At 46.2% G+C, this 16,709-nt stretch overlaps 1 protein-coding gene and 1 long non-coding RNA gene across 6 annotated transcripts in view; one reads left to right on the plus strand and one right to left on the minus strand.

The window, feature by feature from the left end:
* Positions 1–9,905, plus strand: part of ACP6 (acid phosphatase 6, lysophosphatidic) — a 25,541-nt gene extending 15,636 nt beyond the window's left edge. Inside the window, exons 4-10 of the mRNA XM_028088222.2 lie at positions 97–176; positions 3,079–3,166; positions 3,996–4,128; positions 5,130–5,230; positions 7,400–7,495; positions 8,932–9,097; positions 9,729–9,905. Coding sequence (XP_027944023.1) covers positions 97–176; positions 3,079–3,166; positions 3,996–4,128; positions 5,130–5,230; positions 7,400–7,495; positions 8,932–9,097; positions 9,729–9,872 — 808 coding nt within the window. The 3' untranslated portion in view covers positions 9,873–9,905. The remainder of the gene's footprint in view (positions 1–96; positions 177–3,078; positions 3,167–3,995; positions 4,129–5,129; positions 5,231–7,399; positions 7,496–8,931; positions 9,098–9,728) is intronic.
* Positions 6,362–16,709, minus strand: part of LOC114197255 (uncharacterized) — a 33,460-nt gene continuing 23,112 nt past the window's right edge. For 2 of the 5 annotated variants that reach the window (XR_003606876.1, XR_003606874.1), the window contains one exon: positions 6,362–7,849. This is a non-coding gene — a long non-coding RNA (uncharacterized LOC114197255). Of the gene's footprint in view, positions 13,304–16,554; positions 16,650–16,709 lie in introns of all 5 variants that reach the window. The other 3 variants (XR_003606875.1, XR_015767955.1, XR_015767954.1) reach the window with 3 other exon arrangements.

A 16,709-nucleotide genomic window follows, 5' to 3' on the forward strand; every position in this document is an offset into this window, starting at 1 on the left:
ATGTGATCTTAAAGCCTCCCAGCTGCTGTAGGATAAGGTAGTATATATAATTGAATCTTCCTTCTATGAATGTCTCTACCTTTTTTTTTTTTCCAGTGTCCGTTCCACTAATATATATCGGAATCTGGAGTCTACCCGGTGTTTGCTGGCTGGACTTTTCCAATGTCAGAAAGAAGGTTCGAGTTTGGAGTCTAGAAGTCAGCCCCTATCCCAGAGGAGCTTTCTTCTTACTTCCAAAGCCCTCCCTGCCCTCTTTCTTGGTGCCTGTTCCTCTGGTTTCTCTTCTCCTGCAACATGTGGCTTCCATGCTGTACCTACTCTAGTGGGTGCTCCCTTGTCTGGCCTTCTGCTGCCCTTGCCAGCTTGACCTCCACATCTGCAGCGATGCATCAGCCACACTGATGTGCATCTGGCTTCTGACTTCTCTTAAGCTTCTACACAGGCTGCATGAGGTGGCCCTAGCCAGGTCTGGTGAACAATATTGGGGCTTTTTGCTTAGGTAAGACACTGCTGAAAAGGAAGGAGGGCAGGAGGGACACTTAGCTGGGACCCAAGCCTAATATTGCTCTGGTCTTGGTGATAATCCACAGCATGACCCAGATGGTATTTTTTTTTTTAAAGATTTTATTTATTTATTCATAAGGGACAGAGAGAGAGACGGGCAGAGGGAGAAGTAGGCTCCCCGCTGAGCAGGGAGCCCAATGCGGGACTCGATCCCAGGACTCTGGGATCATGACCTGAGCCGAAGGCAGACGCTTAATGACTGAGCCACCCAGGCGCCCGACCCAGATGGTAGTAACGGTATTCCGTGCAGCCCTTCCTCCCTGAGAAAGTCTAGTGAGTTTGGGTTTTGACATCTTCAACCAGTGAATGATCGCAGCTAATGGTACCCAACCTTTTACCACCAAGGACCACATTTATTATTTTCCCTCATGGATCTCATGTGTTGAGGCCCTTTGACTATCAAACGGAACTGCATTTTGTCATTTGTACTTGATTCAAATTTACATTTAATTGCCAGTCTGAGTTTCATATCAACATGACCTCACCAATATTAAAATACAAAAGTGGTGCCATAAGGCAAAGGTTCTTGCTTAGCTTCTGTAGCGGTATCTCAAATAGATATAAAATTTCCATCAGCCTTTAGAAAAATAAACTATGTGAAATAATAGAAAGCTCCAGGCCAGAGGAGGCTGGCCTTACCCCACTCTGGGTTGGGTACAGCTGCTACTTCCGGCTGAAGTTGGCTGCTGAACACAAACAGCATGTGTCTAAGTAACATAAAGCAAACGGAGTGGGCTGCCCCTTATTTCCTGGGAGCCCCTGAGCTTTGGAATAATCCACAGTGCCTGGCCTCCTGAAAGCTCTTCACTTGCCGAGTTTCTAAAAGGCAAATGTCCTCTCTTCAGAAACACCAAAAGTATGATTGGAGTAGGAAAGCTGTTTCTTGGAGGCAGCCTGACCTACTGGCAGGTCTCAGACTGGGACTGCCCCACGTTCCCAACAGGGAGGGAAGCAGTATCATCACTAGCCACTGGACCCAAACATCCTGGGACTCTAATTTGACCATGTACCAAACCTTTTTTTTTAATAGCTTTGGGTATACTAACTTGTTTAATTCTTTTTGATAACCCTATGACGTAGGTAATATTTTTTAATAATTTACAGATAAGAGAACTAAGGCACAGAGAGGCTAAATGACTTCCCCAGGGACACAAAGCTGGTAAATGGTGGAACAGAGATTCAAACTCTTGCAGTCTGGTTCCAGAATCCATACTCTTCACCTTTTTGCTCTGTTGCTCAGAGGACACATATATTTGGAGAGGGCCTCTGGTCATTTGATCAACAAAGTGTGTCTGAATTTTGATATTATGGTAAAGTTACCATATGCTACTGGAGTTTTGACTATCAACAATTTGTTTGAGAACAATAGCTCTTTGGGGCTTAGATTTACCTAATCACCCCACGTATTGACCTCAGTGAATTCCAGAGAGCTGCTGATAGAAGCTCTTTCTTTTGCCATCAGAGGTTAGGCTTGAGTTGTGTAGAAAAGGAAGCTACCACAGGCCCTTGCCATGTCTGGCACAGAGCAAAGCATGGGAAGGTGTTAGAGCACCTTGATGGGAGGGGATAAAGGTACTTGTAGGCTCTGAGCAGTAGCGAGCTACTGGGAGGTATACAGTTGACCTTTGAACAACATGGGCTTGAACTGCATGGGTCCAGTTTCATGCGACTTTTTTTGGTAAGTACAGTACAGAACTGTAAATGTATTTTCTCTTCCTTATGATTTTCTTAATCACATTTTCTTTTCTCTAGCTTACTTAATTGTAAGAACACAGTATATAATACATATAACATACAAAAGATGGGTTAATCAGCTATTTATGATATCAGTAAGGCTTTCAGTCAACAGTAGGCTGTTAGTAGTTAGGTTTTTGGGGAATCAAAAGTTATATGTGGATTTTCAACTGTGGGCGGTGGGATCAGTGACCATAACCCCGCAGTTGTTCAAGGGTCAACTGTATAAGAAACATTGTTTGTAGCCTAATTGTGGCTCTTGGCAGTTCATCTGAAAACCTGCCTTTCCTTTTAGGTAAGGCTGTGGGGCTGACAGGACTTGTGGCCTTGTGGTCACTTTTCGTAGATTGTCATGTGCTGAGTCACTGTATTGGTCTATAGGATTGGGCTTTGAAAAGAAAGTCACCTAGTTCTGATAGAGTCAGGGATACCCCATTCTTTGTTAGAATGCCCAAGTGCTGGTAATACCTTAAGGCAGGAATCTTTGGGAATGGGTCAGGAAAGGGCCAGTCTGATCCAGGTCTGTGCCTGCTCTAGTCTATCTGTGGCCCAGTAGGAGGGATTGTGCCAGACAGAACAGGCTGCTACTTGCTTTCTCCCTTTCTCAGACCATAGGAGAGTTTCCGTTGGCAAGGTCAGGGCATGTTGAAGGCAGGTACCGTCCTTAAGGAGTAACCTTGATGATGTATCTCCTGAAGCAGACAAGAGAAGAAGGGGGTAGGGATGCTGGGAAGAACAAGCTGAAGCCTCTTCCTGCCTGTGCTCCCACCTTCCTTCCAGGACCCATCATCATCCACGCTGATGAAGCAAGCTCAGAAGTCTTGTACCCCAACTACCAAAACTGCTGGAGCCTGCGGGAAAGAACCAGGTAACTTCCCTGGGTTCTTGCTCACCAGTGGGGGACAGACAGCCTTTTACTCTTGCTGGTAGACTCTGCCTGAACTCAGGGCCTGCCTAGGCTTACCATGTTGGTGGATAAGGGGTGGGAAGGACTGCTTTACATGAAGGCCTGACATTGCTGTCCAGGAAGTGAAGAAGCTCTTGTTCACAGTGCAGGCTCATAGTAAAGGCACAGCAAGCTCAGGAGTAGCCACATGCTGCGCTGGAGAGATGGTATGTACAGCCTGAGTGGGGTTTGCCTTTACAAACCATTGTCCTCTCGACCATCGTGCTCTCAGAGGGGGCAGATGAAAACACTGACAGTAAGTAAAAGATGATTAAGCCAGTTGTCGAACTGCAAAGCCAGATGGGCAAGCAGAAGACACAGATTTCCCTTCTCTTCCTAATTTGCTGCCCTGTAGAAGAGATCGGTTTGGGCTGATGGTGCTTTTCAGTGTTCGGATATTTCTGGGCTGCACGAAGACTATATAGTATGTATTCCACAGAAGAGAGAGAATGTTGTTTTCAAGCAGACCTAGGCCATGGTTGTATTGCTTTTGGTATAGTAGAAGAAAATGCTAGAGTGGAATCTGGAAATTCAGGCTTTTATTCTAGCCCTGGTACCTGCTAACTTACTTTCACAAGTCATTTGAACTCATAGAGCCCCAGTTGACTCATGCGTAAGATGGGAATAATACCAACTAACCCCAATGTCTTGTTATTGAGGAATGAATGAGATCCCAAATGATGAATGAGATACACTTTGTAAACTGTATATTGCTATACAATATACAGGATTACTTTTTATTTTTTGGCAGAGGCCGGAGGCAGGCTGCCTCTTTGCAGCCAGGAATCTCAGAGGATTTGCAAAAGGTGAAGGAAGGGATGGGCATCACCAGTAATGACGGAGTAGACTTCCTCAGCCTCTTTGACAATATGGCTGCCGAGCAGGTTGGATGACTGTCCTCCTCCAGCCCTGGGGGGCGGGGGTAGGCACCTGGACTGGCTGGCTCCTGAGTTAGAACTGGGTTGAGGGGAGTGGTGGAGGCAGCTGTGGTAGGACTTACAGGGATTGGCTGTGGGAACTGAGGGCTAGGCCCCAATCAGGGAGGACTCCTCACTTGGTTAGGCGCATGGATACTTAACTCTAGATCAGAATTTCTTGAGGCATGTTCTCCAGAATACCTGTGATGTGAGTGTGTATATTGTGGGCAGGCAGGGGTGGGGTGGGTGACGGGTAGGGGGGTGGTTGTTGTCTAAAAGTTTTGGAATCCCCACTATATCACTTTTTGGAGGGTCTATATGTGCAGCAGCATATTAAAGAATCTAAGAAGTAAAGAAAGCTGGTCAATCTTTAAATCTATTTCCCCCAAACTTATTTAGCCATACGTTCTTTTTTATCTAATAAATACTGAAGACCACACAATGGGAAAGCCTTCTCTAGATTCAAAAGCCAGACTCCCAAAGGTGCAGTGTAGCCTGGACCCTCCTTCCCTCTCTTATCAGGATGACAGTGCGCCCTGAAGGCAGAAATGCCCTGTGCTTATGGGTAAAATAGGTGGAAGGTTATAAGATGAAGGCTTATATAAAGTATTTACATGGCATACTTTTTAGAAATCCATTTTGGGGAAAATGAAATTCATGTATAAATTTATGAATTCCTTACTCTATTTTATTTACTTGTTTTTTATGGTTTTAAAAAATACAAATGTTTTTCATTTCGAAGTAGGTGGGTAGCCATCAGAAAGGGAGGAAAAACAGCTTTTTTTCCCCCCTGGGCCTTCAGATCTCTAGGAATTGCTTCACAAGGGCCATGAGGATGTAGTTTTTGAGCTGTTAAGGCCCTCCCCAGGAGAAGACAGGCCCCTGGAGGCTCTGTGGAAGCTGATCAGCTGCCAAACTCAGTGAACGAGAAGCATTTCTTTGTAAAACTGTCCCCGTGGTCCTTTCAGGTGCACAGCCTCCTGAGCTGCCCAACGCTGAAGAGATTTGCACGGATGATTGAGCAGAGAGCAGTGGACACAGCCTTGTACGTTATGCAGAGGGAAGACAGGTGAGCAGCCTCGTCAGCCGCGGGCATCAGGTCACACTTGGCCAGGCCTCTCAGTATGTGGGGAGGAGGGTCCCCCTGGTCTGCTCACACCTGCGAGCTGAGTCTCCACATGTGCTGAGGTAAAATCACCATGTTCTCCCGGCCTGTTGAATGGATTCAGCCCTAAGTCCTTACACTTCTGGAGCTGGGACTGGTGACCTGGGGCTTCCGTTCACTGTTATACAGAACCGGGAGCCACCACTCAACGGAGTTTCTCTTAATCACTGACTTTTTCCCCTTTTGCTTTAAGTTTCAAAGGGTTTGGGTGGGGAGAGCTGATGGAAGAATAATGATTGCTCACTTTGGTCATCAGTTTACAACTTATGAGTCATTTCCCTGTTCTCGCTGTGAGGGAGCTGTCAATATCCCTGACCGCGTCCGGGTCCTGGCTTTAGAGAGGAAGAAACTGGACCAGAGTGATGTGGGCTGTCTCATCGAGGCTTGGCTAGCAAGTGGCAGAGCCAGGACTCAGATCAGATCTTCTGTCCTGTGTTTTTTAAGTTTCTAGGACTTAGGGCTTTGTTTTTAGAAGGTCTGTTTCTTGCCTACCAGAATGGAGAGTTTCTGTCTTACCAAATTAAAACAAACAAACAAACAGCACCTTTCTTCGATAGGTTAATAACATTTGACTTGCACTCAGAATAGGTAACTTGGTAGAGGAGGAGACAGGAAGTGGAGGATCAGTCCAGGGAAGAAAAAGAGGATCAGTCCTGGGGAGGAAAAAGCAGCTAACATTCCAAGAATTTGCAGGGCCTGGTGCAGAAGAGTAAGAACCTCTGGCTGCTTTTCTCCTGCTCAGAGTCAATGCATACAGAAGGCTCCAGCCGTGCCACCCAGCTTGCTGCCACTCACTATGATTTGCCCCCTTCCCTCATCTGTTCCTGAAGTGGCCCCACTAGACCTAAATTGTCACTCACTGTCCTCCCCTACACACACACACACACACACACACACACACACACACACACACACACACACACATTTAGTAAATATTTTAGGCTTCACGGCGCATGCATTATCTTTGCAGCTACTCATCTCTGCCAGTGTAGCATGAAAGCAGCCATAGATGATATGCAAACAAGTGGGCACAGCTCTGTTCCAATAACACTTTATTTACAAGACGGGCAAATGGGTTGGATTTGGACAATGGCCATAGTTTATTTTCTCCCAGTGTAAAGCATTTTAAATAAGATCTGATTCTTCTTTCCGTTTTGGTTAGCCCTGCTTTCATAAAACTGATGCTTCTTCAAGGACAAATTAGATGGCCTCACAGTGCCATCCAACTTGGCTTGGCCTACGTACATTCTTCTGGAAAGTATATGTTGCGTATGGTATCGGTTGCCTACTCCTCATCCATTGCTTCAGCATTCCTTGACTTATGATGGTGGGCATTTATTTACCCAGTCACCATGAAAGAAAGATTGGTCTAAGCCAGTCATGACGACCCTGCTCCCTTTTGTCCATGATTGGGCTCTGGGAATTCTGAAAGAGGTGTTTTCCCCCTCTTTGATCAAAGGTGAGAGGCACCAAAACCAAGCCTTTTGGCCGCTCACTGGCACAGCTCCCTGCTTTCTTTAGCACCGTGAGATGACAGGCTTGGAGTTGCAGTAACCACCTTGTGATCCTGAGGTGGCAAACCTGAGGGTCAGTGCCAGCCCTGCGAGCGAGCCCTGCCAATGAGCTTTGTGTGACACCAAATAGATAAGACATGTCCTCACAGTCCAAACTCCAGAGAAGGGGGACTGGCACCTGGGAAGCAGAGCTCAGGATGCTGTTCTTCTGATCGCTTTTCTGAGGGCCTTCTGGAATTTCTGGAAATCACTCTACCCTGTCCTTCCCAGCTTTGTTCCTGGAGGCCTAGTTCTTCATGACTTATCCCAGTTTCCAGTCCCATCGCAGATGTGTTCCATACCGTGGTGCTTTTGTTGTTGGAAGTGTCTGTGCACAGAGAACCCTCAAACTGAAGGCGGTGCCATTTCTCCCCGCCCTGCTGGTCACTGTCCCTCATACATTACTTGTCTCCTTCTCAGCTCTGTCTGATTGGGCTCCTGAGGTCCTGGGAGCAGACCCAGCCCGCCTTCCTGTGTGCCAGTGCCCGCTGGCTGTTCCAATGTCATTTACTTGCCGTAGGGAAAGCCTTCAGATGGCCGTAGGCCCGTTCCTTCATATCCTGGAGAACAACCTGCTGAAAGCCGTGGACCCTGCCACTCCACCCGGCAAGACCAGGTACCGGCCACAGCAACTCCGCTTTGTGCAGCTGAGGGCAGGATGGGACCAATACAACGGCTTAATAGATTGTTTAGATCGAACACCTTCACTGAGTGTCGAGAATGGTGTGATACCCACCTGGCATTTTTAAATGTTGGAAGTAGCTCCTGAACCTCCATAGCCACTTCTGTAACACCTGGCACCCCAGTTAGGGGCACGGATTTGGAGTGTTACATGTCCTGGGCATTTGCTGAGCAGAGCATGGTCTGCGGATGAACAGCTTCACCACTGCTTGGGAGCTTGTTAGATTCTGACTTACTGAATCAGAATCTGCGTTTTAACAAGATCCTCAGGGGATTGGTATGCACCCTCCTATTAGAGAAGCACTGTTGTAAGCTGCCTTCTTCTTCTTTTTTTTTTTTTAAGATTTTATTTATTTGAGAGAGAGCGAGAGAGCACAAGCAGGGGGAGTGGCAGGCAGAGAGAGAGGGAGAAGCAGGCTTCCTGCGGAGCAGGGAGCCCGATGCGGTGCTCGGTCCCAGGACCCCGGGATCATGAGCTGAGCTGAAGGCGGACGCCCAACCAACTGAGCCACCCAGACGCCCCTAGGCTGCCTTCTTTAGAGAGAGAGAGATTGTGCGGTAGCTAGAAACTCACAAGCTTGAGAACGGGAGGGGCCAGTGAGGTGAAATAAGAACATTCAGGAACTCTGGGCCAGATTTATAATAGCAGATTGTGCCAGTGCCCTTCCCTGTCCTTCTCAGCACCTGCAGTGACAGTACATTTCTAACTGGCCCTTGCCACCTTGCCCCCCCTTGACCTTGTATCTGTAGAATACTATAGGATCCAGTGCTAGTCTTCTAGTTTAGGAGTCAACACATAAAATCCTTGATCTTTCCTAAGAGATAGTTACAGGGGACAGGCAGCTATAGGTTAAAATGGCATCTTTCTTACAGATGAAAGCCATTTGGAGAATATGTTAAAGGCCAAACAGTCTTCTTAATATTCCTTTGAAATGACCTTAATTCCCCCAAACTGCAAGCCGCCCCAGCAAGGAGGAGAGCGTGCTCTACTAAACTCATCACACAGCTGAGAGTAGGAAGAACATTTGCCACAGACAGGCAGATCCAAAGGAGAGAAGAGAGGTAGGACCAAGCCATACATGCTTGGTTTCTACTTTAAAGGTCACTCGGGGAGGAGTGAGTGGGTGGGTGGGCCAGCAGGTGGGCAGGAAGGGATCAGGAGAGCTACCCCAGTGGGGAAAGAAACAACATAAATTGTTGAGTAAGGTCTCCCCCGACCATCTCCTTCAGAGGAGTTTTATACCAAGCTCACTGACTTCTAGATGGCACCTGGTTTCTGAGGCAATGTTGTTTCTTACTCAAAGGGGGCAGATGGTGTCCTGCCTTCCAGAGTCCTGAGGTAAAGGACTGTGGACTGTTTTCTCCTTGCAGAAAGCTGTACCTCTACGCAGCTCATGATGTGACCCTCATGCCTCTCTTAATCACCCTGGGGATTTTTGACCACAAATGGCCCCCATTTGCTGTTGATCTGACCATGGAACTCTACCAGCACCGGGAATCTAAGGAGTGGTTTGTGCAGCTCTATTACCGTGGGGAGGTAAGACCTGTGAGGTGCAACTGGGTGGTAGCTAGGCACCCTCCCTCCAACCCCACCCACGTGGTTTAGCACCAAGTCTCCCTCCTCAGGCTCAGTGGAGTCTCCTTGGTACAGTCAGTTCTCTGGATCCAATGGAATGACTCACAGCCATACCCAGGATAAGGCAGAATTGGAAATACGGTGGCAGGCTGGGACTTGGGCCTTATCACACATCTGCTACAGACTCCTTCTAGAAACAGGACCACCCTCCTCTTCCCCTGAGTGTCTCTGGGATGGTGTCTTTGGGAGGCAGTGTGCGTTGTCAGCGCTGTGGGAGCCTCGGCTGCTTTTGCAGGTTGCTGTCCAGGGCCGATACTAGTGCACCCCGCAGTGATTAGACCTTTTGCCCTCCCAGCTTAGGGGTATAACGTGACTGTCTCCCCAGTCAGTTCAGCAAGCAGTGCTTGAGTGACTGTCACAAGCAGGGCATAGTTCTCCTACCCTGGAAGCTGACCGGGTGGTGGGGCCTTCTTGGCTGTTCTGTGTGTGCGTGCACACACCACTGGGTCAAAGCCTCTCAGACCTCTGGGCACAGGTGAAAATAGCAGGCTGGGGTCCTCAGTGGCCCTGCTGAGTTTTGTCTCTTCCACAGGAGCAGGTGCCAAAAGGTTGCCCTGACCGGCTCTGTCCACTGGACAACTTCTTAAACACCATTTCAGTTTACACCTTGAACCCAGAAAAATACCACACACTCTGCTCTCAAGTCCCGGTGATGGAACTTGGAAATGGGGAGTGACTGATTTATCAAACAGGATGTGTTGGTTTTTCAATAAATGCCTTTACACACTGCCTCTGGCTGTCATGTTTGGGGATGGCAGGAACAAGGGTTAATGTATTTTAACAAGGGTTTTATTTCCTTCCAGTAGTTATACTGAGGTCTCGTCTTGAAAGGAAGAGAGGTGTTGAGACCAAAGGGGTATTTCCTATTTTGGGGCTTGATTTCCATGTCCAGAAGCCTCTGCTGTGATGCAGGCTGGGGACATCATGACCCTGCAGAATTGTGTTGGTCTGGGACTTGAGTTCTTTTTTCCGGTCTTCATTTCACACACATATACTGAGTACCTCCTAAGTAGTGCGCATTGTAAAAGTGAAAAGGTTCTGCCCTCAAGTTGTTTTAGCCCAGTGGGAGAGGCAGATAAGTCAGTGATGAAAATGCAGTATGTTTCATTCTCTGATAAGGTAGATCAGGGGCTGTCTGGGTACAGAGGAAGAAACGCCCCGGCCCCAGCTGGCAGGGGCCAGTGGGAGGGGGAGGCAGTTTAGAAAGCCTTCTAGGGAGGTTCCGTCCTGATCTGAGTAGGAAAAGTGAGTAGGCATTAACCAGGTAAGCAAGGAGGAAAGGGTGTTGTGTGTAGGTAGAAGGTAAGCTTCAAGGTCAGGGGACGTTGCTGGTCAGTGAGATGGAGCCCTGCTGTGGGGACCCAGCTGGAAGATGCAGGAGAGACACTCGGCTTCTGGTGGCTATAGCTCCTGGAGCAAGAATGAGGGCTCCACCGTGGTCGGCTGGAACGACGCTCAACATGAGAACCCCACCTGTAACGGCCCCCTAAGGTACCTGATGATCCCCCTATTTCCGTATCCTTATCAATTTTGTTCATTCTTCCCCAGAAGCTCTCTCAAACTTGCTCTGATCTCAAACCACCAATCTCTTAGGGAAAATAGCAATCAAAGAAACCTCTCCACTTCCAACCATCTTTATGGTGATGACTCCCAGACCTACTTCTCTAGCTGAGGTTTTTTCATCCGAGCTTCAAACACTCGTGACCACTTGGATGTCCCAGAGGCACAAAATTTTCCACGTCAGAACCAAACCCCTCTCTCCTCTCAGACCTGCTCCTCCCTCAGCCTTCTGTATCTGAATGAAAGACACCTCCACCATCTGCTCAGTTGCTAAACCAGAAACCCATCCTTGCCTTTTTCCTTGCACGTTTTCCTCTGTCTAATCAATTAAGTTCTAGAAAGTCTCTCCTGTTTACTGTTTCAATCTATCCATATCTTTCCATCGTTGACCGCCGTTGTCCCCTCCCCATCCTCACTCTAATTACTATATTTCTTATTTCACCAGGAAAGTAAAAGCAATCAGAAGAGAATTCCATATCCCCTCACACCCAACCATCACCAAATCTCTTAACCCATAAGACCTTCCTTCCTGTTACTAAGAATGAACCATCTCTACTCCTATCTAAGACCAACCTCCAGCTTTGCACGGACTCCTACAATTATCTTTTTTCTGCATTGTTACTTTCATCTTCCTACCCTAATTTTTCCCATTAGCATACAAATAAATGCTGTAAAATCTCCTGTCTTAAAATTTTTTCTCACATTTTTGAACTTTCTTTCCCCTTCACAGCAAAACTTATCAAGAGTCGTTTATACTTGCCATCTCTGATTTTTCCCTTCCCTTTCTCTCTTGAATCAACTGTGATTAAGTATTCACCCCACCACTCCATGGAAACAGCTTTTGTCAACATCATCAGCGACCCCTGAGTGCTATATCCAATAGCCAATTTCCAGTCTTACTCAGCTTCTCATCAGCAGTCATGGAATATTTTCTTCATGTGGCTTCCATGACAAATACTCCCTTGGTTTTCCTTCAAATTCTCAACTTCTTAATTTTTGCTGAACCTACCTTTTCCTAATCTCTGAATGTTGGAGTATCTCAGGGCTTAGTCCTTGGATCTTTTCTCTACCTTTTCTCCTATACTCACCCCCTATGTGACCTCAAGCAGTTCCATAGTTTATTTTTTTTAATGGGTCTGATTCTGCTTTTTATTTGTTCATTTATTTTGTTTTTTATTTTTTATTTATTTTTATTTAAATTTTAGTTAGTGAACACACAGGGCGATACTGGTTTCTAAAGTAGAATTCAGGGATTCATCACTTGCATACAACACCCAGTGCTCATCACAAGTGCCCTCCTTAATGCCCATCACCCATCCAGCCCATCCCCCACCCACCTCCCTCCATCAACCCTGTTTGTTCTCTATTGTTAAGAGTCTCTTATAGTTTGTTTCCCTCACCTTTTTTCTTTTCCCCATGTTCATCTGTTTGCTTTCTTGAATTCCACATATGAGTGGGATCACATGGTATTTGTCTTTCTCTGAATGACTTACTTCACTTAGCATAATACATTTTAGCTCCATCCACATCATTGCAAATGGCAAGATTTCATTTTTTTTGATAGCTGATAATATTCTATTGTATATACATACCGCATCATCTTTATCCATTCATCAGTCGATGGACATTTGGGCTCTCTCCATAGTTTGGCTATTATTAATAATGCTGCTATAAAGATCGGGGTGCATGTACCCCTTCAAATCTGTATTTTTGTATCCTTTGGGTAAATTCCTAGTAGTGCAATTGCTGTGTTGTAGGGTAGTTCTATTTTTAACTTTTTGAGGAAACTCCCTACTTTTCTCCAGAATGGCTGTACCAGTTTGCATTCCCACCAACAGTGCAAGAGTATTCCCCTTTCTCTGCATCCTTGCCAACACCTGTTGTTTCCTGTGTTGCTAATTTTAGCCATTCTGAGAGTTTTGAGGTGGTATCTCATCATGGTTTTGCTTTGTATTTCCCTGATGATGAGTGATTTTGAGCATCTTTTCATGTGTCTGTTATCTTTCTGGATGTCTTCTTTGGAAAGGTGTCTGTTCATGTCGTCTGCCCATTTCTTAACTGGATTATTTGTTTTTTGGGTGTTGAGTTTGATAAGTTCTTTATAGATTTTGGATACTAACCCTTTATCAGATATATTGCCTGCAAGTATCTTCTCCCGTTCCGTAGGCTGCCTTTTAGTTTTGTTGAGTGTTTCCTTCACTGTGTAGAAGCTTTTTATTTTTTTAAATTTTATTTGTGTAGAAGCTTTTTATCTTGATGAAGTTCCAACAGTTCATTTTTGCTTTTTTTTTCCCTTGCCTCCGGCGACGTGTCTAGCAAGAGTTGCAACGGCCGAGGTCAAAGAGGTTTCTGCCTGTGTTCTCTAGGATTTTGATGGTTTCCTGTCTCACATTTAGGTCTTTCATCCATTTTGAATTAATTTTTGTGTATGGTGTAAGAAGGTGGTCCAGTTTTATTTTGCTGCATGTTGCTGTCTAGATTTCCCAACACCATTTGTTGAAGAGACTTTTTTCCATCGGATATTCTTTCCTTCAAGTAGTTCTGTAGCTTAAAATATTTTTACACAGTTTTTTAAAAAAATTATTTTACACAAATTTTTACCTTCAATCTGGACTTTTCTCTTGAATTCTAGTCTCATTTCAACTGTCTACTCAACATCTCCAAATGGATATTTAAGATAATTTAATTTATATTAAACTTCCCATTGTCCACGATACATTTTTAGTTCTCCTGCCTCTACAGAGCTACTTTCTCCCACAGGCTTCCCCATCTAGGTAAATGGCACTGCCCTTCATGCAGTTGCTTGGGCTAAGAATTTGGGAATTACCCTTGCTTCCTCAAGACTTCATTGCTACTTAGTCTCAGCATCATCTCTCTCCTGTTCAAAGTCTCCCTGTTTCCGCCCTTCCCTTCTCCCCCCAACTTCTTCTCAGCATAGGTGCTTTTAAGATACAGTCAGATCATGTCACTCTTCTCAAAATTCACCCCTAGCTTCCCATCTCAAAGAAAGAGCCAGTCATCAAGGCCTTATGACATCCTCTCCTATCTATTCTCACTGTTCTCCAGCTGCACTGGCCATCTTGCCGTTCTTGTATGCCACATAGCCCTGCGTCATGTCCTCACCTCAGCTCAGGACCTTTGCACAAGCCATTCCTTCTCCTTGGAATGCTCTCCTAGACATTAGCTTCCTCTCTTCATTCACAGCTCAGGGCCATCTCAGAGAGGACCTCCCATGTTGTCCTACATAAAATATTTCAGACCCTTGTCTTCCCTCTACCACCAGCCTTAGCTATGGTCTATCCCCTTGTGTTGCAGGCTGAATATGTCGAAGTCCTAACGACCAGTACCTCAATGCGACTGTGTATGGAGATAGGGCTTTTAAAGAGGTAATGAAGGCAAAAAGAAATCATGTGGGTGGGCCCCAATCCAATGTCTTATGAGAATCCTCATGAGAGGGGAAATTAGGACACGGACCCAGAGGGAAGACCACGTGAAGACACAGGGAGAAGGTAGCTTTCCATAAGCAAAGGAGAGAGGCCTCAGAAGAAACCAACCCTGTTGACACCATGATCTCAGACTTCCAGCCTCCAGAACTGTGAGGAAATACATTTCTGTGGTTTAAGCCACCTGGTCTGTAGTATTTTGTTATGGCACACCTAATCAACCAATACACCTTGTCCTGTTATTTTTTTTTCCTCTGATGGTATTTATCAGTGCTGATATTATACATCTGTGTATTTATTTATTTTCTTGACTAGAATGCAAGCTCCATAAAAGACAGACTTCTCCTTGTGAAGATGTGCCCCCAGCATCAGTAGTGCCTAGCTCATACTAGCACCCAAACCTTTGTTGGATAAATGAACACATCCCCTTTGTCACTACTATCCTGGGGCCCATAATCATCTTCCTGGGTTACTTAGTGGCTTTCTAATGAGTCATATCCTTTCTTGCCTTTTGTTACCCTTTTAGGCCCAGCCTCTGCTTACCTCTCCAACCTTATCCCTCACACCCTGGCCAGACTGAACTGCTTTAGGAAAAGGAAGTCCCACTGCTCTGACCTCTGGACTTTGGGATACATTGTTCCATCCCCTGGCCCCTGACACACTCCCTTTGCCCATCTAATCCCTGCTCATCTAGACGCCGCTCATGTTTCTGCTTGTCTCTCAGTAGAGGGCTGTCTGTCTTGTTTATTACTGTGTTCCAGGTGTGTGCCAAGTACAAGACTTGGTACCAAGTGGGCTTGGGAAAAGATTTAGAGGGTATTATGCTGAGCGAAATAAGTCAATCAGAGAAAGACATGTATCCTATGACCTCACTGATACGAGGAATTCTTAATCTCAGGAAACAAACTGAGGGTTGCTGGAGTGGCGGGGGGTGGGAGGGATGGGGTGGCTGGGTGATAGACATTGGGGAGGGTATGTGCTATGGTGAGCGCTGTGAATTGTGCAAGACTGTTGAATCACAGATCTGTACTTCTGAAACAAATAATACATTATATGTTAAAAAAAAAAGATAGCAGGAGGGGAGGAATGAAGGGGGGGAAATCGGAGGGGGAGACGAACCATGAGAGACGATGGACTCTGAGAAACAAACAGGGTTCTAGAGGAGAGGGGGTGGGGGAACGGGTTAGCCTGGTGATGGGTATTAAAGAGGGCATGTTCTGCATGGAGCACTGGCTGTTATACGCAAACAATGAATCATGGAACATTACATCAAAAACTAATGATGTAATATATGGTGATTAACATAACATAATAAAAAAGAAAAAGAAAGAAAAGATTTATTGAATGGATTCTGAACTCCCTTTGCCGGGTACCAAGGCAGCTTCAGTGCACTCTTCCCCGCTCACCACCAGGGGGAAGCCTGGTTTCCAATTCTGGCGCTACCCTGTGCTGCTTTGTATCCCCCCGGTCGGGGTTTTCTGAGCCTGTTTTTCCTCTCATGTAAGATGAGGTGGTTAATACTACTAATGAGGGTTGTTGTGAGAATTAATTGAGTAAATGTATTGGCCTTCAGAGAGTCTTTTGTGCCCTTTTGCTATTTCTGCCCTGTAAATCCTGAGCTGTGACAGGTTTCGTCCCCTGGTGGGGAACTTGGGGAGTGCACTTTCCGGCTTTCCTCTCTGCCGACAGTTGCGTCCTCTCTCACCCCGCACCAGGGGGAGCGTGCCTGTGTGTACCTCGGAACCTTGGCTCCCTGCTCACCAGTTATGTGGCTGTGGGCAAGTCACTTAACGTCTCTGGACTTATGTTCTTCCAGCTATTAAACAGGGATGTTAATATTTGCCTACCTGACAATCTCTCCTGAGGATGGATGTGAAAAGCACTTCATAAATTCTTAACCTGCCCTTGGCCTTGACTCCTTTCTCTTAATGTTCTTAAAATGACTGCTGTGCTGTTAAGGTTAGAAGGATTTACAGAGTGGGTCTCTCCTTGGATGGCCAAAGTTAGGGCCTCCCAGGATAGAGTAGAGTGGTTACTCTTCTCCCACATACCCGGGCTTGTTTGGGTAGATTGACTTCAGCAGGAATTTACCTGACAGATCCTCCCGAGGGCTGCATGGCTTATCTTACTCACAGAGCTCTTGGCTCTGGCAGGCACTGAGATGAAATAACTGTCTTTAGGCCAGGCCAGTCACTGTTATGTGCTGAGTCCCCTTTAATAGTATCATGTAGATGGTTCAAACGACAGCCAGGTGTTCAAAACTCTGAAGGAGCCCCCCTACAGAGAAGGAGGAAGAGAGAGTCCCCATACTGTCCCACTCCCAGTCCTCAGAGCACCGGGACCTGGCATGCTGACCTGTTTGTATTTATTGTAAGCAACTCAGGTCTTTGCAAGTGGTACCCGACACTCCTTCTCCTCAGCTGGAATCCTCTGGGGCGCTGTCCATCTACCTGCAAAGGAGGCTAGGAGGAGTTAGGAGCAACGATTTTGTTTACTCTATGCCAGGGAAG

Source organism: Eumetopias jubatus, unplaced genomic scaffold (genome assembly GCF_037043125.1).
Source record: "Eumetopias jubatus isolate StellerSeaLion01/CBP00866 unplaced genomic scaffold, mEumJub1_p1.0 scaffold_4, whole genome shotgun sequence".
In the NCBI taxonomy this organism is placed as follows: domain Eukaryota; kingdom Metazoa; phylum Chordata; class Mammalia; order Carnivora; family Otariidae; genus Eumetopias; species Eumetopias jubatus.